The following is a 21,307-nucleotide window of genomic DNA, read 5'->3' on the forward strand; positions in this document are numbered from 1 at the left end:
CCACTCCCTAACTCGCCTCGTCCACTCGACACTAATAAAACTGAAGAACTCAGGACTCGCGACCCGACTCGTCGAGTCGTTCTTCCGACTCGTCGAGTCGCCGCCATGCAACATATTTTTACTCGATTTCTCTTGAATCCAACACATGCAAATGATAGATCTAGGTCCAATAAGCTGTGTTACCATGTAAAGTTTCCAACTTTACGTGCACAACCTCATGAATAAGGGAAATAAGACTAAAAGATGCACAACAAGAGTAGATCCATGGCTAATATGCAATGTAGCTCCAAAAAGACAGTAGATCTGGGCTCTACAACACCCCAACACTCAGATCCAAAGGTATTTCGACTTATTAACACATTCATGCAAACATAAGGCTTGGAACAACATCAAATAGCCCTTAAAAGAGCTCTAATGGAAGTTTAAGCATGTAACCAGAAGGGAACTCCGAAAATACCTCAATAAGCTCAGATTTGACCTTGGATCTTTGCACTACAACTCATTTCCTTGCTTCCTTCTTCTTCTCCTTCTTCACACCATCACAAAATGGAACTAAATCACTTATAAGCTCTCAAATGGAAGGGTTAGGGTTTCTCACAGAGCTCTCAGGGTGAAAGTGGCGAGAATGAGGCTATAATGGGGTTTAAATAGTGAGCAAACCCGGGGATTTAGGGTTTCACCCAGACGGACGGACTCGCCGAGTCCGGGATATGGACTCGCCGAGTCGCCGGCTCCCGCGTGCACAAAATGCACGACCCAACTCGGCGAGTCAGGCTAGAACTCGCCGAGTCCCTCTTGAAGACTTAGACCATTAACAATTAATTAACATACCGGAAACGAGTCGTTACATAGTGATTAGATAGATATTTTAGAAACTTGTAATAGATAAATGTAATTGAAATTTGGTGATTATATAATGGAGATTTATATATGAGTATTACTTACTATCTTTTGTCAATTGTTTATTTTGTATTTCAACTTTGCATGTTTTACTTTCTGAATAATTGGATTGTTCAAATTATCCACATTCGGTCATACTTTGAAAGTAAGTAATGAGGCAAGACTGTCATGAATTGGCTTGTAGATTGTCTAAGTGCTTAGACAAATCAAAGGTTTACTGCAACGTTCATGAGTACTTCTGAGATAGGATATAAGTATTGGATTAAACCCATGCTCATTTGAATACTTCATGGAATTTATCACGAGTAATTATGAGATGATAATATCGTATAATCTTTAAATTGAGATATATGAGTTGTTGTTTACGAGTTGGTTGTGCATTGATAATGCATAAACGCATCAGTAACTTGATGTTATAAAACATGTTGTTATGTATGATTTGATGAGTAAATAGTACAAGCATATAAGTCAAAGTTTATCTATTCCTTTTTCCCCAACGGGAAAAGCGATATCTTTGGCCCCTCGATGATTTTGTGCTGACTTATGTGCCAGGCTCGGTCACGACCGAGTTGATGTGTTCAATTAAGTTCCTTGTCATAGAAATTAGAAATCAGGAAACAAACTGTTGGATAATGAGAATGATTCTATTCCATGTCTTTGTCTACATGATATCTTGTAGAATGGAGGATTATATGATCCCTTATCTTAAGGACTTGTAACTGACTAGGTCAGAGTTCAACAACAACTTTTTAGAGATACGATTGCTAGTCAAATTTTGGAGTCATACTTGCAATTATAGTTATTAGACTTATCCATGTGGGAGACTGTTGGATTAGGAGTCTAAGCGCATAACTATAATTGGTATGTACTTGATTTGATAGTAGCATGGTCCTTTTGGGTTGCCTTCACACTAACAACTAGACATGATGACTATTGGAGAAAGAGGTTGAGTTTATTATTTGGAATAATAAATTTGTGCATAAAAATGATTTATTAATATATTATAAGAATAATATATTAATTAGAAATCATATTATTTAGTATTAATCAGAAATTAATATGGAATTAATTTCGGGATTAAAGGAACCGATTAAAAGTGCAGGAGTTGTTTTGCAATTATTTGATAGTTGTGGTTTTGGGCCATTGGATCACCCTTATTAGGGAGGGTTGAAAATCCCTAGAAGGATCTAGAGATTTTCATCCAAGCACTAAGGTAAGGGAGTCCATGGACTTGCTTAGGCCCTAAGCTAAGAGATTAGGAGTCCATTAGAGGTACTACACTTATGGTACTTGTTCTCAAAAGCAAGGATCTTCAAGAATTGGTTGTTATTACTCTATAGCAACAAAGGTATGTGTTCTAATCTTTCTTATGCAGATTTTGAAATATTAGATGCATATTAGGGTTTTTTATTTTGTGTTCAATGCTTGTATGTATAATAATGAAAACATAGATCTAAACTAGGGTTGCATGCATATATAGGATTGCTTGTATAAAACTCATCATCTTTGCCTTCAACACAAAGCATGACCACCTCAACCCAACAAACTATACCATTGTCGACATATACGATAATAATAAATAACCAACAAATACAGCTAATAATATAAATCTATCGGTCTAACACATATTGTAACACCCCCCTCTAGCACGTATCACAATATTGTCCGCTTTGGGCCACTCGGTAGGAGGACTTCCCAGGGGGTCACTCATCCCGGTACTACTCCCGCCCGAGCTCGCTTAACTGCAGAGTTCTTATGGGATCTGCTGCCCTCACGGCTTTAAAACGCGTTGTGACAAGGAAGGTATCCACACTCCTTATAAGGAATGCTTAGTTCTCCTTCCCAGCCGATATAGGATCAGGTGCAACCCACCTTCACCCCCCATTATAGGGTTCGACGTCCCTGTCGAACACATCGACCCGTGCCCCAGCTCTGATACCATTGTAACACCCCCCTCTGGCACGTATCACAATATTGTCCGCTTTGGGCCACTCGGTACGAGGACTTCCCAGGGGGTCACCCATCCCGGTACTACTCCCGCCCGAGCATGCTTAACTGCAGAGTTCTTATGGGATCTGCTGCCCTCACGGCTTTAAAACGCGTTGTGACAAGGAAGGTATCCACACTCCTTATAAGGAATGCTTAGTTCTCCTTCCCAGCCGATGTAGGATCAGGTGCAACCCACCTTCAAAGTAGTAACACCCCGTTTATAAAATAAATAAATAAAGGTATAGAAGCCCTAAAATGAATAATAATTGAGCGAGGCGTTAGTTTCAAGGAGTTAAAAGTCATAATTTCAGAAGTTAGGGTGCGCTTGGTAATTAATGGATTTAAATTGAAAAGGTTTATTGGAGTTAGGGACTAAAAGTTTAAGTGATGGAAATTAAGAATAAATTGTGGAGGAGGGGCTGATTTGTAAGTTTTGGACTCCTTTGAAGAGGTTTTAATTGGCTGGGGGATAAAAGGTAACTTTTGGGATCAGATTTGAATGGATTTCATGGGAAGGGACCATAAATGCAATTATGGGAAAGTAATTAGTTTGGACGGGTATATAAGCCTCTTATCGGCCAAAACCCTAACCCTAGGGAGTGTATACCCAGCCGACAACTTCTCCACCCTCATGCCTTCTTCCAGCCACCACCATTGATACTCCATGCAATCGCCGCCTCCCTATTCTCTTGAGCCTTTCCGATCAAGCAAGCCACCAGAGAACCTTTGCTGCCGGCGAGGTCATTCCTCGATGTTGCCTCCGTTGCCGTCAAAGACAACCACCGCGAAGCTTTGTGTTGACGTTAAAGACCTCCAAAGAAGTTGTGGTGCCGCTTCCACCTCGTCGTTCCTCGTTCTTCTTCGTTTTCTATCACTATTTGCAGCCACTTTTGGCTGTTGGCGGTACTGTTCTGATCGCTTTGGAGTTCGTCACTCGACCACCGCCACTGCTGCTAGTTGCTGCTGTTAGAGATGATGAGGTCGCCGACGGTGTTGCTGCTGCCATCATTGTGCACTACCGGAGGCGGTTTCGTCCAGATTTTATGAAAGGATTGTTGGGGGTATTGCTGTTTAGCGGGGAACTGAAAGAAGCCGCCGCCACCACCGTGAGGTGGTGGCTGCCATCCGAAAACCCTTTGGTTTCACCGCCTTGAGCTATCAGGTGGGTGGCTGGAGTATAGTATGAGATTTCTAGTATAAGTGTGTGTGTTTTGTCTAGCCGGAAAGTCGAGAATAGCCACCGTGAGGTGGTGGCTGCCACCATCTCCCACCACCGGCCACCACAAGGTGGTTGTGTGTGTGTTTATGTTGTTTAGTGTGTGTGTGTGTGTTAGTTAGTATGTGTGTGTTTATTTTTTTGATAAAAACCTTGTAATTGTAATTAGCATGAATAATAAAAATAATAGTAACCACCACCGTGAGCCACCATCAACTACCACTACCCGAGGTGGTAGTGGGTGGTGCCCCTCAAGCAAAACCCTAATGGACCTAGCCAAAACCTTAATGGGCTTAAAGATTTATTTTGGGCCTATTGGGCCATGTTTGAGTGGAAAACCCTAATTGTGAGCAATTGGGCCTTGGACTTATTGGACCCACTTTTGGGCCATTGGGATTAGATTGTGAATTAAGCCCAAAGTGTTTCATGTCATTTATCAAGTAGAGTAAAGAACTTAATGGACTAAGTCCTTAATGAGCTAATTGAGAAAATATTAATATTTGAGAATTTATCAGGGCACACGAGAATTATCTAATAAGTGAAATATTAAATAATAATCATTGGCAGAAATTAATCTAAGCAATAATGGACTTAACGGATTAAGTCCTTAACGGATTAAGTCCCTAGTGGGTTAAGTAAGAAACACTTAACCCTAGTTATCATTTGATGTGAAACCTTAATTTCACTTGGGTTTATATTGGGCCATCCGAGAATAATCAAATGGACTAGAGTAATTAGTTGGGCTTTAGGGTAAGGCCCATATGAAGGATTGGGTCCAATTTGGAAAATTGGGCCATAGTTGGGGCCTAGATGGTTGTATGATATTGGGCCCTAAAATGATACATGTTGGACTGGATTGATCAATTGGGCCATATGTTGGACTTTGATCCCTAGTTGACTTTGGGTCTATGGATTGGGCCTTGGGCTTGGGTAAGCCAAACTAGGGGTAATGTAGTAATTATCCAAATCATGTATTTATTTAGTTATGTGTTAGAACCCAATTATTAATTGGGTGTTATTTGGTGTTGACAGTTCAGGAATCTGTCAGCTAGCAGCTGGGGTGGAGTCTGCGGGACTTTAGCAGTGTGGGATTGTGTCTGCGGGACTTCAGCAGTGTGAGGTGAGTTTCCTTCCAGTAGGAACGGGTCTAAGGCCAATGCCGACCCGTTTAGTAGCAGTAGTTTCCGGACTTTGGTCCGATGCAGTTGTTAGTTTGTTTGATGCCTTCGTGGCTCAGACATGATTTATGTGTTAAGTGTTATGGGCCCAGCTTGATGTAGTATACAGTATATGAGTTTATGATCATGTGTGTTATGCTATTTAATATGTGTTTTTGCTATGCTATGCTATGCCCAGTTAGTTCCGGACTTCGGTCCGATGCAGGGGACAAGGTCCCAGTCAGTTCCGGACTTCGGTCCGATGCAGTTAGTTCCGGACTTCGGTCCGATGCAGGGGACAAGGTCCCAGTCAGTTCCGGACTTCGGTCCGATGCAGTTAGTTCCGGACTTCGGTCTGATGCAGGGGACAAGGTCCCAGTCAGTTCCGGACTTCGGTCCGATGCAGTTTCCGGGCTTCGGCCCGATGCAGTGGGCAAGGCCCAATATGTGTTTATATGTTATTGTATGGTATGTGGTAGTTTGGGGGAGCTCACTAAGCTTTGTGCTTACAGTTTCAATTTTGGTTTCAGGTACTCAGTTTTCAAAAGAGGAGCACGGGAAGATTGCAGTGCACACACCATTTGTTCAGCCTGGGATGTTTATACTCTGATATATTTGATAGTTGTTCTAATATTTTGAGATACATTGCTTATGATTTCTATATGAGGTTTATTGACTATGGTTTTATCATTAAATTAAACGAAATTTTCAGACTGTGTTTTTGGGATGTTACAAGTTGGTATCAGAGCCTTGGTTTGAGGGATTTGGGCACACTTTCGGGTGTGTTTGAACTCAAACTAAGGAATTGGTATAAAGTTTCAAGAGAAAAACCATGTTTAGAAAAAGATTTTAAGAAAAGAAAACAATTTTAGAAAAAGTATAAGGAAAAGAGTTTTAGAAAAAGCGAAAAGAATTTTAAAAAGACAAAAGGGTGTGGTGCATGCAATCAGCCGAGCTCAAGTATGTACTCCCAAATTACCCATACAAGATTATGTTATGTATATCAGTTCCATTTTCAGTAGAACAACATACTAGAATAGGACTAAGGATCTAGGAGGATGCCTTATGTGCCTACTATATGTGTTACGGCTTTATGAGAATTGCATGCTAGTATTGAGTAAACAGTAGTAGGATAGCCTGTTTAGGTTATACCTGATATTATGAGCTTAGCATTGTATGCTAGTACAGTTTCTTGTTATGAGGATAGAGTTGCTTGAGTAGTCTCTTGTGTCTGAATGCTGCTTGCTTTGTGCTTTGTGGGACTCAGAGTGATGGGAGTTATCCATTAGGTGAATACATCACATCGCATGTGATCAGGGTTGAATAATCTCAGAGTGCTAGATTTGGCCCTATTACGCAACTCTTGTTTGAGTCTAACCGTTGTAGGGAAGAGTCTTTTACTCGAAGGATTATCTGAGCCTCATCACATGTGATGGTATTCGGGTGATGGCTAATTGGCATTACAAGGAGGCCTTCAGCAGCTGAGGACTGGATTTGGTTGAGTCAGATATTTCCCTAGGGCAAGCCTAGGATGAGAGTAGCAGAGATCAGTAGTAGTAGAAGTGACTTGGTGGAGTCGAGGCAGTACTTGAGGAAAGTACGGATGGATGTGGAAGGTAGTATGGGCCCGTACTACTGAAAGCAGAGGATCCGTACTCGAATCAAGGAAGGCTGAGATAAGACCAGGAAACTTGTAGTGTGTGAGATCCCTCGAGTTTGGATGAGTATTGTGATGTTAGTGATGGTATATTACCCAGTATAGTGACGTTACTTGGTAGACCAGATGGTAGTTCTGGTGTCGACGAGGGATCAGGCTCGGACTCTAGAGCTGGGCAGATTGATGATCAGATGAGGGAGTTAATTCCATCTGAGAATTACGCACAATATCATTGACCAAACTCCTGCGATCCTCAGTGTGATCAAGGAGGGCATTATAGAAATTTGTGATGAGAGGCAGAGTGCATTCCACACTGAGATGACAGTCATGATAGAGACCCGTACATTAATGTTTCGAGAATTCAGAGTTTGTGAGGCTTCAGATTGTCATGGGGGTTAGGACCCCATTGTTAGCAGCAGATGGTTGGCAGATGTCGCCAACACTTTTGTTCTAGATATTGTCTTGAAAGGAGACAAGACCGGACTTACTCCCTGTCTCATGAGGAATAGAGCACGAGATTGATAAGAAGAGGATGGTAGTGAGTTGAGTGATGATGTGGTTAATGCTATGTCATGGGATGACTTTTAGATTATGGGCATAGTGTGCCCAGGCGATTGAGGCGCAGCAGTTGGCGCAAGAGTTGTTAGATCTCCACTAGGCGACTAAGACTGTGGCAGAGATCACCGCCAAGTCTCGGGAAAGAGTTTATATGGTACCACAGTATGCAGCAGATGAGGAAGTGAAGAAGGTAAGTTATCAGAACATATTGTAGAATGATAGTAGGGAGATCATGAGTATCTCGGGGTACAAGACCTTGAATGATATGACTTCTAGAGCACAAGAGCGGGATATTAAATTAGAGCACACTAGGAAGAGGGAACCAGATCAGTTGCTTATAGTGAAGGGTCTCGGGAGGGGATCGTAGATTTCAGATTAGCTTTTGAGAGATCAGCAGGACCAGATTCGGTGCAGCACTTGCAGGAAACTGCACAAGGGAGCCTTTCGTCTAGAGGTTTGAGTAAGTGCAACCCTGAGTTATCCTCAGTTTGTATATGAATTGTATTTTTAAGAGATGTCATATGCCAATTGCATACCGAGAAGCATTAGCGAATAGTGATAGAGCAATCCCCCAGATTGCGGGATTGGGAAGTACAGCGTCATCTTGGTTTATTCCAAGAGTAAGGAGCAACATGAGAAGCACCTGAGGGAGGTGCTAGAGACTTTAATGAGGGAGAAAATTTTAGCAAAGTTCTCTAATTTTGAGTTCTGGTTACGTGAGGTGCAATTTCATGGGCACCATGTCAATCAGAAAAATATTCTAGTCGATCCGACCAAGTTAGAGGTCGTGATGCAGTGGGAGATTCCAAGGTCTCCAATTGAGATTCGGAGCTTCCTGGGTCTAGCGGGTTATTACCGGAGATTTATTTGGATTTAAAAAAAAAGTTGTGTGATCTTTTGGATTAGCTGGTGTTGAAACCCTAGCACGGATAAGCGTGAGTTCTAGCAGATTGGTCGTGGGTGATGAGAAGAATTGGGAATTCTTCCAGTTTTGTGTGATGTAAGGCATTAGCTGAATCAAAGTGGGGGAGAATCGCCCAAGGAATCAGAAGCGGGACCAGCTTTGAGACTAGGATAAGTTTTGCATCCTTGTTTGAAAGGAAGACAACCCATGTGGCTGTATGGTTCGAGGAGAGTGTGATATGGAAGTTTGAAAAATCTTGTTGATGATGATATCGCGTTATCAGGATGTTGCTAGCAAGCCTTAGGGAATTCGGTTGGGGATTCCAGTCAAGTTATGGGTTCAGCTGAGTGTGGTTCAAGCGCATGTGAGATCCAGCATAGATAGTGATAGAGTGTTGTGATTCTGCGGGTGTAGCTGTAGCATTCAATAGGTTGGTAGATAGTGTGAGTGCGTTGATAGGATGCGGAAAGAACAGTAGTACCCACCAGTTCGGGTGTAGCAGTGAAGAAATGGAAATCCACGGATTGGATTTCGGAATTTCCTAGACGAATTAGACCTGGTTAAGCCAGTGATAAGATTGTAGAAGCGCCACTACAGAGATGAGAGTAAGGAAGCAGTGGACTGCTTAAGGACATTTATGACTTGAGGCTACCGATGGTCAGGTAGCCATCACTTTTAGCCTTAGGTTTGGTGACGTCAGGAATTGGCGTATGGACTCGATCAGTTAGATCAGGAAGTTATTAGAGCCTCAGTGGCATGTTAACTAGTGGAAGCTAGTTCTAGAGAAGGAATCTGTTCAAAAGTCGTATGATGCGACTATATAGGGAGTCCTTTAGCTTCGTAATCGGGCTGGAAACCGGTATTTCAGATGATTGACGAACCAATTGAGACCTGGAAGGCCTAGATAGATTTCGGGAAGCAGCCATGTGGCAACATACAGTTTCAGGCCGTTCAGTGATTCAGACAGTTCAATGTTTCGGGCAGTTCAGTGTTCAGGTAGTTTAGTGTTCAAACAGTTCAGTGTTTCAGGCAGTTACAACTCTTGGGCAATGTTAGTAATTGTGCCCTAAGTGGCAAGTACAGATAGGATAGTTGGTTTATTGGGAAGTGACAAGTCACTCACAACAGAATAGCTGAGCATTGGCCAAGTATAAGTGATCTACAAGGATAATTAGGTTGTGAACCTGTTTTGTTGTGGGAATTTTCGTGCTAGCAGAAGTTGAGTAGTCAGTTGAGAGATAAGTAGGTTGGTTTCATCGATAATAATTTGGTATGAGTGGTCTATCAGGGAATCAGACCATCTCAAGGCAACAAATATCAGACGGAATAGATGTGATGTTGTCGCGAGGGTTGGTTACAGTTACCCTAGAAAGTCTAGGATGTGCCTAGGATGGTGATCAGGTTACTAGAGTGGTTTGCATTCAAGGAATGATAAGGAATGATTTCGAGGACGAAATATAATTTAAGTGGGGGAGAGTTGTAACACCCCGTTTATAAAATAAATAAATAAAGGTATAGAAGCCCTAAAATGAATAATAATTGAGCAAGGCGTTAGTTTCAAGGAGTTAAAAGTCATAATTTCAGAAGTTAGGGTGCGCTTGGTAATTAATGGATTTAAATTGAAAAGGTTTATTGGAGTTAGGGACTAAAAGTTTAAGTGATGGAAATTAAGAATAAATTGTGGAGGAGGGGCTGATTTGTAAGTTTTGGACTCCTTTGAAGAGGTTTTAATTGGCTGGGGGATAAAAGGTAACTTTTGGGATCAGATTTGAATGGATTTCATGGGAAGGGACCATAAATGCAATTATGGGAAAGTAATTAGTTTGGACGGGTATATAAGCCTCTTATCGGCCAAAACCCTAACCCTAGGGAGTGTATACCCAGCCGACAACTTCTCCACCCTCATGCCTTCTTCCAGCCGCCACCATTGATACTCCATGCAATCGCCGCCTCCCTATTCTCTTGAGCCTCTCCGATCAAGCAAGCCACCAGAGAACCTTTGCTGCCGGCGAGGTCATTCCTCGATGTTGCCTCCGTTGCCGTCAAAGACAACCACCGCGAAGCTTTGTGTTGACGTTAAAGACCTCCAAAGAAGTTGTGGTGCCGCTTCCACCTCGTCGTTCCTCTTTCTTCTTCGTTTTCTGTCACTATTCGCAGCCACTTTTGGCTGTTGGCGGTACTGTTCTGATCGCTTTGGAGTTCGTCACTCGACCACCGCCACTGCTGCTAGTTGCTGCTGTTAGAGATGATGAGGTCGCCGACGGTGTTGCTGCTGCCATCATTGTGCACTACCGGAGGCGGTTTCGTCCAGATTTTATGAAAGGATTGTTGGGGGTATTGCTGTTTAGCGGGGAACTGAAAGAAGCCGCCGCCACCACCGTGAGGTGGTGGCTGCCATCCGAAAACCCTTTGGTTTCACCGCCTTGAGCTATCAGGTGGGTGGCTGGAGTATAGTATGAGATTTCTAGTATAAGTGTGTGTGTTTTGTCTAGCTGGAAAGTCGAGAATAGCCACCGTGAGGTGGTGGCTGCCACCATCTCCCACCACCGGCCACCACAAGGTGGTTGTGTGTGTGTTTATGTTGTTTAGTGTGTGTGTGTGTGTGTTTATTTTTTTGATAAAAACCTTGTAATTGTAATTAGCATGAATAATAAAAATAATAGTAACCACCACCGTGAGCCACCATCAACCACCACTACCCGAGGTGGTAGTGGGTGGTGCCCCTCAAGCAAAACCCTAATGGACCTAGCCAAAACCTTAATGGGCTTAAAGATTTATTTTGGGCCTATTGGGCCATGTTTGAGTGGAAAACCCTAATTGTGAGCAATTGGGCCTTGGACTTATTGGACCCACTTTTGGGCCATTGGGATTAGATTGTGAATTAAGCCCAAAGTGTTTCATGTCATTTATCAAGTAGAGTAAAGAACTTAATGGACTAAGTCCTTAATGAGCTAATTGAGAAAATATTAATATTTGAGAATTTATCAGGGCACACGAGAATTATCTAATAAGTGAAATATTAAATAATAATCATTGGTAGAAATTAATCTAAGCAATAATGAACTTAACGGATTAAGTCCTTAACGGATTAAGTCCCTAGTGGGTTAAGTAAGAAACACTTAACCCTAGTTATCATTTGATGTGAAACCTTAATTTCACTTGGGCTTTGTATTGGGCCATCCGAGAATAATCAAATGGACTAGAGTAATTAGTTGGGCTTTAGGGTAAGGCCCATATGAAGGATTGGGTCCAATTTGGAAAATTGGGCCATAGTTGGGGCCTAGATGGTTGTATGATATTGGGCCCTAAAATGATACATGTTGGACTGGATTGATCAATTGGGCCATATGTTGGACTTTGATCCCTAGTTGACTTTGGGTCTATGGATTGGGCCTTGGGCTTGGGTAAGCCAAGCTAGGGGTAATGTAGTAATTATCCAAATCATGTATTTATTTAGTTATGTGTTAGAACCCAATTATTAATTGGGTGTTATTTGGTGTTGACAGTTCAGGAATCTGTCAGCCAGCAGCTGGGGTGGAGTCTGCGGGACTTTAGCAGTGTGGGATTGTGTTTGCGGGACTTCAGCAGTGTGAGGTGAGTTTCCTTCCAGTAGGAACGGGTCTAAGGCCAATGCCGGCCCGTTTAGTAGCAGTAGTTTCCGGACTTTGGTCCGATGCAGTTGTTAGTTTGTTTGATGCCTTCGTGGCTCAGACATGATTTATGTGTTAAGTGTTATGGGATACAGCTTGATGTAGTATACAGTATATGAGTTTATGATCATGTGTGTTATGCTATTTGATATGTGTTTTTGCTATGCTATGCTATGCCCAGTTAGTTCCGGACTTCGGTCCGATGCAGGGGACAAGGTCCCAGTCAGTTCCGGACTTCGGTCCGATGCAGGGGACAAGGTCCCAGTCAGTTCCGGACTTCGGTCCGATGCAGTTAGTTCCGGACTTCAGTCCGATGCAGGGGACAAGGTCCCAGTCAGTTCCGGAGTTCGGTCCGATGCAGTTAGTTCCGGACTTCGGTCTGATGCAGGGGACAAGGTCCCAGTCAGTTCCGGACTTCGGTCCGATGCAGTTAGTTCCAGACTTCGGTCCGATGCAGGGGACAAGGTCCCAGTTAGTTCCGGACTTCGGTCCAATGCAGTTTCCGGGCTTCGGCCCGATGTAGTGGGCAAGGCCCAATATGTGTTTATATGTTATTGTATGGTATGTGGTAGTTTGGGGGAGCTCACTAAGCTTTGTGCTTACAGTTTCAGTTTTGGTTTCAGGTACTCAGTTTTCAAAAGAGGAGCTCGGGAAGATTGCAGTGCACACACCATTTGTTCAGCCTGGGATGTTTATACTCTGATATATTTGATAGTTGTTCTAATATTTTGAGATACATTGCTTATGATTTCTATATGAGGTTTATTGACTATGGTTTTATCATTAAATTAAACGAAATTTTCAGACTGTGTTTTTGGGATGTTACACATATCTAGTGAACATAAGTAATCATACAGATCTACCAGTCTATCATATAATAAACATAACATCGTTCAATATACCAAGATATATAATCTAGTGGGCCGACATTATTGCCTTTAACCTACAAGTATAGTGAAGAAAAACTCACCTCAATGGCAGAAAGATAGCAAACCTGAATGCTGCTCCTATTACCGACTCTACGGGTCACATGTACAACACACAGGGACCGAGCCTCAATCTACTACTCAAAATATCCCAAATGACCTAAACTCAAACTTGGTCAAAGTCAACAGTAAATAGTCAAAGTCAAAAATACTCAAGTTGGTTGTCATGTCATGGCCACTAAATGACAAAACAGATGAGTTTTAGCTTATTTGTTACATTGTGGAGACCTAGGCCATGCCGTGGGCACTGGGTTCCTAATAGCTTAATGGGTTAAGTCATCTTCTTCGATTTTAAGGGCTTTAAAGCTCAGATCTGGTCCATACAATGGTCTAAGTGGATAAAGTTGGCTTAAGTCATTAAGCAATTAATCTTGAAAACTTCTAGTTCAACATTTCCAGAAATGTTTCTAGCATCAGAAAACAACATAAAACCCTTACTTTCCAGACATGCATGTCCAATGCATGTCTTGGACTCTTATCAGGTCAAAATGAGGGTTTTTCACCAAAAATCCATGCATGATACCAAAAATCACTACAAATCCAGATCCAAAGCACCAAACACACAAAATGGCCCGGAGTTTCATAAAGTTCCAAATTTTATAAGAAATCACCACTCCAACAATCAATAACATGAAGATTTAGGGACAAAACTCAAGATCTAACAACCTATCTGAAACACCTCAAAATCATGGATACAATTTTCACTTTTGATTTAATCGAAAACCATTAAGTATCCACAACAATCCCAAACAAAGTATGTCAAATGAGAGTATATGAGTCGTCTGTTGTGGAGATGAAGTAAGAAATCAAGTGTTGTTGCGAAGTGGAGTAAAATCGAATAGTTATGAGTTTATCTTAATTATGTAGGTCATAAGCAACGTAGAGGGGAGATGGGTGATGGAGAGCAATTTCTTGTTGGATATCGACTAGTAATCCTGACAGAACGACAATCTGGTATAATTTAAAGAGTGTCACTTGATGGTTCACAATCTGATATAATTTACAGAGTGTCACTGGATGGTTCGCAATCTGATATAATTTAAAGAGTGTCACTTGATGGTTCGCGTATGAAGATGGACCAAAAGAGAGTTGTCATAGATTAATTGTATTTTAGGTTGTATCCGTTTTATGTATTTAGCCCATATTATATAGGTTGGCCACTGACCTACGTTTTCAGACGAAACTCAAACCCTTAACCTTAAAAATAAGACATCGTTACGCTAAAAGACTTTTGACAATGAGAGAAAATCATTGTGGAAAAATATCAAGTATCAAAGTAACTATACGTACATCATATCTATCTCGTAGTATAATGTTTATTTTTATGAATGATCGAATAATGAATAATTAACAAACTCTTGTATATAAAAAATTAGACTCATAATATAATAGTAATATTCAAATCTTAGATCTGAATTCATTGTTGCATCCCTAGAGCTTTTATGGGCAAGAATTTGCCGATGCCGACCACTCGCCCACACTTCAATGCACGATTATCGATTAATTCCAATGACCACACTACCTTTATTAGTAAAGAAAAAACAGAAAAAAAAAACAAATTCTTTTGTATTTTCTATATATTTTTAGTTGTATAAATTAAATTGATCATTATAAATTTATAAATGCAACAATTAAAACTTTGTGAGGTAGGTGGAGACACTTCTTCTGCCCCTTCAAAAAAGGAAAAAAAAATGTGGGCAGGTTGGAGCTCGGCAAGGGTTCGAGAATAGGGTAGTATCAAGTTCTTAAGATTTAGATAATAAAAAGTTCCAAACTTTTATACATACACCTCCGTACAAATGCTGCGTACAAGTTCTGTTCGATCGGGAAATATCAAACAGATTTGAACCGCTCACATCACAGTAGTAGTAGCGTAAAAGCCGTAAGCCGTGGGGCGGCCATAACATAAAGCTACGACTTATTTCATAAATAAATTGAGTATAGGACATTGTCTGTTTGTTTGCTTTTGTTTTTGTTTTTTTTTTTGTTTATTACTATTATTATTATTTTTATTTTTAATATTTGTAACTTTAAGTTTTCAAAAATATTACTAAATCAACCCATTTTTTAGGTAAAAGTATTGATTATATATAAAGAATTGAGATGAAACACGAAAGCTCCAAATAATAATATTTTTTCTACGAAGTATTTAAAAAATATTATATAGAAAATAGGTTCTCGTTTTAAATGGAGTTTTTAATATATTTATTTTCTTTACTTTGTTATGACTCAAAATGTTTTGATACTTAAATGTATATTTTATTGTTTAAAATTTGTTACGAAACAAAAACTTGATTTGTTGAAAATATGGTGATGCAATATTATTGATCTTTAATCGTATCTTTTATGATTTTAAAAATATAATGATCCAAAATGTATTAGGTTAAAATCATATGAACTTTATTTTGATTGAAAATGATTTGATTTATATAATATGATTATTCAAAATTTATATGATCTTTAAGTTTTATGATCCAAAAAGTTATTATAATTCAATATCTTATGATTAAATGTCATATGATTCTTAAATCTGTTATGATTCAAAAAAATTATTATTCTTATTAAACGTCGTAGAAAATTTTGTATCCCACCACCGAAGGAGATCGTTCAGAACCCTTGGATGCTCGAGATTGGGATTGCAGTTTGCTCAAGTGGAGCTACCGCCAATGGTTCTTCCTATGATTACCAGAAGAAAAAAAAAAACTAATGACGGTATATCACGAAGTTTGTTCCGAAAATTTTGGTGAAATTACCAATTTTATGGTACGACCATTTAATATGGTGATACGACTTGTACCGCGTTACGTATGATGGAGGATCATACATAGAAGGCGTATAGGAATGTTTAACGATGGAGTTTAATACAACTTAAGAAAAAGTGTTGGCATGTCACATGGCCGGCATGTGCCACTCAACAATTCCAGATTATACATAATATTTGTTTTCTTTACAAACTATAATGGTATATTGGTATATTAGTATTTATTACAAAACATAACATTTTATTATTAGGGACACAATAGTAAAATATTTCAGATTAATGTTGAAATTCACATCACAGCCAAATTATATGATACATTATAGTACTTAAATCTGGTTGTTTTATTAAAAATAGAGGGCTAAGATTAGAACAAATCACTGATAAAATCATAACCAAATTGTTCCAATCCTGTGGACAAATGTATAGTTTATAACTAGGATTTAGAAGGTATATGTATATGTTAGCCGTTCTTAAAGAAAATGTTTTAACTTCTCTGCATCCGAATTTGATGGTTTAGCTTTGCATTTTCATAAATATATGGCATCGGTTTTGTAACTAATAAAAAGGATTTGATAAAAAAAAGTTCTTATAAAAAAAGAGAAAATAACTTATAAGCTCAAAGAAGTTTTCAAATCGTTCAAAAAACCTCAATTATATTTTGTTTATTCAAGAAAATTCAATGAACTTAACATTTTGTCTAACAAAACCCAATTAAGTTACAATTTAATTCAATTTGTTGGAAGTCAAAGAAGATAGACATATGACGTTAACTTACTACTATATAGAGAAAATCACTTGTTAGATTAATGAAGTTTTCAAACCATTCAAAAAACCTAAATCATGCTTTGTCTATTAAAAAAACTCTAACGAACTTAACATTTTGAATAGATAAAACATGATTGAGGTTTTTTGAATAGTTTGGAAAATTCATTGGATTTTTTTAGACAAAATATTAAGTTCTTTGAGTTTTCTTGATCATACAAAAACATAATTAATTTTTTTTGAAGGGTTTGGATATATCCTTTTGGCTTATATGTCATTTCCCTATAAAAAAATGATTTAAGTATCTGAAAAGGAAAACATGTATAATTTCTCTAGTTTGTAACACATTTAAGCCATCTAGTCTTCGAAAATGAGAAAAGAATATTATAATTCATTTGGTGACAATTTTGTCGAATTTATAGGTTAAAAGAATGTTTGGGTCATATATTGTCTTTAACATACCGAACAAGTGAAATTTAAGAGCTGTCAAACGGGATAAAAACAATCTAAAGTTATTGAAATAAATATAACCTTCCGAAAAATTTCTTTATTAGAAAATGAAATCATATTATAATAATATAACTTTCAATCATATTTAACAAATTAGCTATATATTAATTAAAAGATGAACGTAAAATTATGGGTCAAACCGGTCTAATCGGAACTGTTTTGACATTTACTATACTTTATGTAGAATAAATATAAAATCTAAAATAACTTGTGAATGTAAATATGTAATACATCTTTGGATTTTGCTTTTATAATAATAGATCATAAATCTACATGGTTAAAAGGTATTGACGCAAGCCGAGGAGAAGACTAATCAAAAGTTGATCCCAATACCAAAAATTAATTAAACTAAGAATTTTTGAAGGTTCTAAGAAAAACCAACTGGCTACATGTGAATTTTAAATTATTTTCCACGTGGGCACTGGCTGTAAAACCCACAATTGTAGCCTATATAAACACATCACCCATGCATCCATCCACCATAAACACATACGAATACATATACATATAACTCTACCATATACGCCATACACATTACCCATCACATCGCAGTGTGGGACATGATGAGAGAAGGGTATGTTTTTCTTTCCTTGGTGGTTCTCCTAACACTCTGCGGTGTCAAAGTGGCGGCAGTCGGACTGCCGGCAGAGTCTGCGCCGCTGATCCGCCATTACTATAAGGTCCATAATACATGTGCTAATGTCGAGCCATTTGTTCGACAACAAGTCAAGGCTTTTATGGAGAAAGACAAGACCATAGCACCGAAGGTCGTAAAGTTGTTATATGCTGACTGCATGGTTAACGTACGTTTGGATCTTTAATTTTTAATTTCCATTCTTAATATCATTATATTAATATTTTGAACTAAAACATTTTTGAGACTAGCTTGAATGTTGACATGGCTATAATTATAGGGGTGTGATGCGTCTATTTTGTTGGATGGCCCAAACACGGAGAAAACATCGCCAAAGAACCGAGGTCTAGCAGCATTTGCGTTTATTGATATAGTGAAGAAAGTTATCGAGCAAAGGTGCCCCGGAGCAGTCTCATGTGCCGATATTCTCAACATCGTAGCTAGAGATGCCATTTATTTTGTAAGACTCGTAACTATTCAATATTCACCCACTCGATCCTTAAGATTTCATATGCTCCCTTTGTTAATTATGACATCTAATTGGACTCAAAAATTGTAATTTTTTTATCCTACCCAAAAAAGTGACCATGATCGAAAACATGGACTTAAAGCTAACAACATATATATCTCTTGTGCAAAATATACAGTCAGGTGGACCATCATACCCGGTTTTCCTTGGAAGAAGGGATGGATTGAAATCAGATGCTGCGTGGGTTGACCTCCCTTCACCTTCTATCTCATGGGAATCGGCTCTAGCCTACTTTACATCTAAAGGTCTAAATGTTCAAGACATGACTACACTCCTAGGTAAATTAATTTAGAGTTTTTTGTTGGTGAGTGGTGACCATTTGATTGTTTCTTACCTCTTTTGCTATGTCTTTGGGTGGTTATAGGAGGACATATGATGGGTAGAACTCGTTGCAGCAGCATCTTAGACCGACTATACGATTTCAACAAAACCGGGAAAGCGGACCCCACCATGGAGCCAACAACATTAAGCTACTTGCAGAAGCAATGTCCGAAGAAGGTGAAATTGGGACAACCCAACCCCTTGATAAACCTGAACCCGGAGAACCCGACACATAAGTTCACCAACTCCTACTACAAAAGAGTGTCGGCAAATAAAGCCGTATTAGGTGTGGACCAACAGTTGCGCTATGGTGGTGATACATATGAACTAACCGATCAATATGCTAATAGTCTTGCAGACTTCAAGGGCGAATTTGCTTTTTCTATGAGCAGGATGGGTGGGCTCAAGGTTCTCACTGGATCCAATGGTCAGATACGAAAGGATTGTCGTGTCGTTAACAAGTAGATTTACTTTTGTAAAACTATATATATATATATGTTAGATCGATATATGATCATTTTGTATCATTCATAAGTAAACTTATGATCTTGTATGAAAGTTTGCAGTTAATCCTTCCATTATATATATTATTAAATATTACAAAACACGTGTAGTATCAGCTATTTACATTGCAAGAATTAATTACGGGTAGAAGGTCTATAATAGTGTTCTACATCCTATATCAACTGGTTTCTTATCGTCCAGGTTGTAAATTGTAATATTCAACAATGTTAAGAAACCACTTGCTAAGGCACATAGCGTAATCAAAAGTTTCAATTAAGAAACATAACACAAAAAGTAAGATTCAAGAACAGATGCAACAAAATCCAAATCCAAAGATAATAATTCATGAGAATTTGCGGGACTCATCATCTTCATGTTTTAGCATAATCATTAGCAGCCCTGAGAAGTTCATGATACGTGTTAAAATTTTATTCTGAAACTAAGGTATATATACAAAAAAAAAATGGAAAGTATTAATTAAGAATATACCCGTATATGTTAATTAAAAGTACCTTGGGTAATTTCATGATAAAGGTGGCGCTTGGAGAGTTCTCTAACAAAAAGTTTATAACTTCAGTATACATTTTTACTTTGTATCCATCCTTGTAGTCTATAGTCAAGCAGATTAAGTTGCTAAAAGGTGATAGATAGTGTGATAATAAATCCGGAAATGAGGAAAGACACTGCACAAAAATGAAAAGAAATGTCCACATAAAAGATGCATAAAAATATATAGATTCTTTTTTATGTCATAAACTGCTTATATGATATCAACATACGTACCTCAATAATGTCTGCGTTAAGTGTTAGATATCTGACACTATGGAGCTTTAGAAGCATGCTAATAATCTTGCGTGCATCTCCCACTTTATACCGGATGATTGAATGATAATTAAACAAACCGATAGTCGCTTTGTTTAGAGAGTGAAACCCAACTTTACACAACCGCATAAGAGGATAACCCGTGTAGCACAATGATGAAAGTCCTGGTGGAGCTTTTAAGTAATTAATTGAGCAATCAATTATTGTGAGATTCTCAAGTTGAGGCGCAATCACATTGATGAGTTTGAAACCACTGCCATAGATAAGCCTGAGATTACAAAGTCGAGGGGCAATGATGTCATATACCTCCAGATCATCCTCAACAGCGAATTGTTCTATAGTGAGGTCCTTTAAGGATACACACTTGGAGAAAAGATCATCACACAACTTGATGCCACTGAGATGCAAAGTTGTTAAAGCTGGAAAATCCAAAGGTGTTTTGAGTATAATGCGAGTTGGCGTAACATGGCAAGTACTAAATGTGAAATGTTTAAGCGATTGAGAGCTAAGTAGGCAAGGAGGGTAATTTACAAGGTTGCTTACAGGCCAAGTAACAACATTTAGTTGTTGGACATTGTGAGAGAATGCATATTTTGCAATCTTTTTCAACAAAAGATGATTAGCTGCTCCTCCAAGGAAATTTACGTTTATCGAAGAAACTAGTTCTGGATGATTATGGTGAGACAGAATATGAGTTACGAATTTGGCAAAATTACATAAAGTACCAAACTGCCAACTTGAGAAGTTGAGACAAGGCATTGATGTCCACAGAAGCTTCCATCTTGATGACAACAAACACGTTTGAACAGCAAATTTCATGTCAAAATAAGACATAATGTGATGAATAAGCTCATCTGGCAAGCTGCTTAATCTATCTTCTTCTACCACTCGTCTAACTTTGTTGTGATCAAACTCCATTATCTGCTATATATAACCTCGTTAAGGATATATATGCAGTTAAGCACGTACAAATGATAGGCTGCACATCATAATGTATAATTTAAATTAATTACTTGGATAGTAGAGAACAATACTTCTTGTACATGGTGAGTCATAATGGAACTGTATATGTTACTTTGACCAAAATAAGATTTTGAAATGATGGAACTCTGCTTTCTTTCTTACATGTTCTGCTAATGAAATTAAGAAATCAAAAAGGTGGCAAAATTCTACAGCCTACAGTGACTTTTCCGTTTCGAATACTTATAATACAACTATACAAGTGATACATGAATGATTGATTTAGATCTCTAAGAACAGATAATCCTTAATTCCGTCTTAAGAAACTAATAGTTGGATCAACATTTAACAGGGAGTATAACTAGACGAACATTATAATAATGTCAAATGGGTAAATTAAGCTACGTCAAAACTCAATAAGAATTCTTTTGATCACTGATAAAAACGACAATTGACAACCATCACCATAAAAAGAACAATTTAAAGC

The 21,307-nt window shown here is 38.7% G+C and overlaps 2 protein-coding genes and 1 pseudogene across 2 annotated transcripts; 1 reads left to right on the plus strand and 2 right to left on the minus strand.

Annotated features, from left to right (window-relative positions):
* Positions 1–2,887: 2,887 nt before the first annotated feature.
* On the minus strand, positions 2,888–3,005 carry LOC145038082 (5S ribosomal RNA; annotated as a pseudogene).
* A 14,541-nt stretch (positions 3,006–17,546) lies between these two features.
* On the plus strand, positions 17,547–19,112 carry LOC145033471 (putative peroxidase 26). Its single transcript, XM_078982075.1, has 4 exons — positions 17,547–17,853; positions 17,965–18,144; positions 18,332–18,491; positions 18,578–19,112. The coding sequence occupies exons 1-4, from the start codon at positions 17,611–17,613 to the stop codon at positions 18,997–18,999; spliced, it is 1,005 nt and encodes a 334-aa protein (XP_078838201.1). The 5' UTR covers positions 17,547–17,610; the 3' UTR covers positions 19,000–19,112.
* A 316-nt stretch (positions 19,113–19,428) lies between these two features.
* LOC145035273 (F-box/LRR-repeat protein 25-like) lies at positions 19,429–20,778 on the minus strand. The gene is made up of 3 exons (XM_078983845.1): positions 19,822–20,778; positions 19,551–19,721; positions 19,429–19,437 (listed from the first exon to the last, which is right to left on the minus strand). Exons 1-3 carry the CDS (start codon positions 20,776–20,778, stop codon positions 19,429–19,431), a joined length of 1,137 nt encoding a protein of 378 aa, XP_078839971.1.
* Between the last annotated feature and the right edge of the window lie 529 nt (positions 20,779–21,307).

The sequence above is a fragment of the Lactuca saligna genome, chromosome 3 (genome assembly GCF_052625555.1).
Source record: "Lactuca saligna cultivar CGN05327 chromosome 3, ASM5262555v1, whole genome shotgun sequence".
Classification (NCBI taxonomy): Eukaryota; Viridiplantae; Streptophyta; class Magnoliopsida; order Asterales; family Asteraceae; genus Lactuca; species Lactuca saligna.

Excerpts from the sequence above, each read along its gene's own strand:
- LOC145033471 (XM_078982075.1), top strand. The coding sequence starts at position 17,611 with ATGATGAGAGAAGGGTATGTTTTTCTTTCCTTGGTGGTTCTCCTAACA. Across the intron at positions 18,145-18,331 it reads CTAGAGATGCCATTTATTTT|TCAGGTGGACCATCATACCC; the intron begins GTAAGACTCGTA and ends CAAAATATACAG. Across the intron at positions 18,492-18,577 it reads AGACATGACTACACTCCTAG|GAGGACATATGATGGGTAGA; the intron begins GTAAATTAATTT and ends GGGTGGTTATAG.
- LOC145035273 (XM_078983845.1), bottom strand. The coding sequence starts at position 20,778 with ATGGAGTTTGATCACAACAAAGTTAGACGAGTGGTAGAAGAAGATAGA. Across the intron at positions 19,722-19,821 it reads TTAACGCAGACATTATTGAG|TGTCTTTCCTCATTTCCGGA; the intron begins GTACGTATGTTG and ends ATTTTTGTGCAG.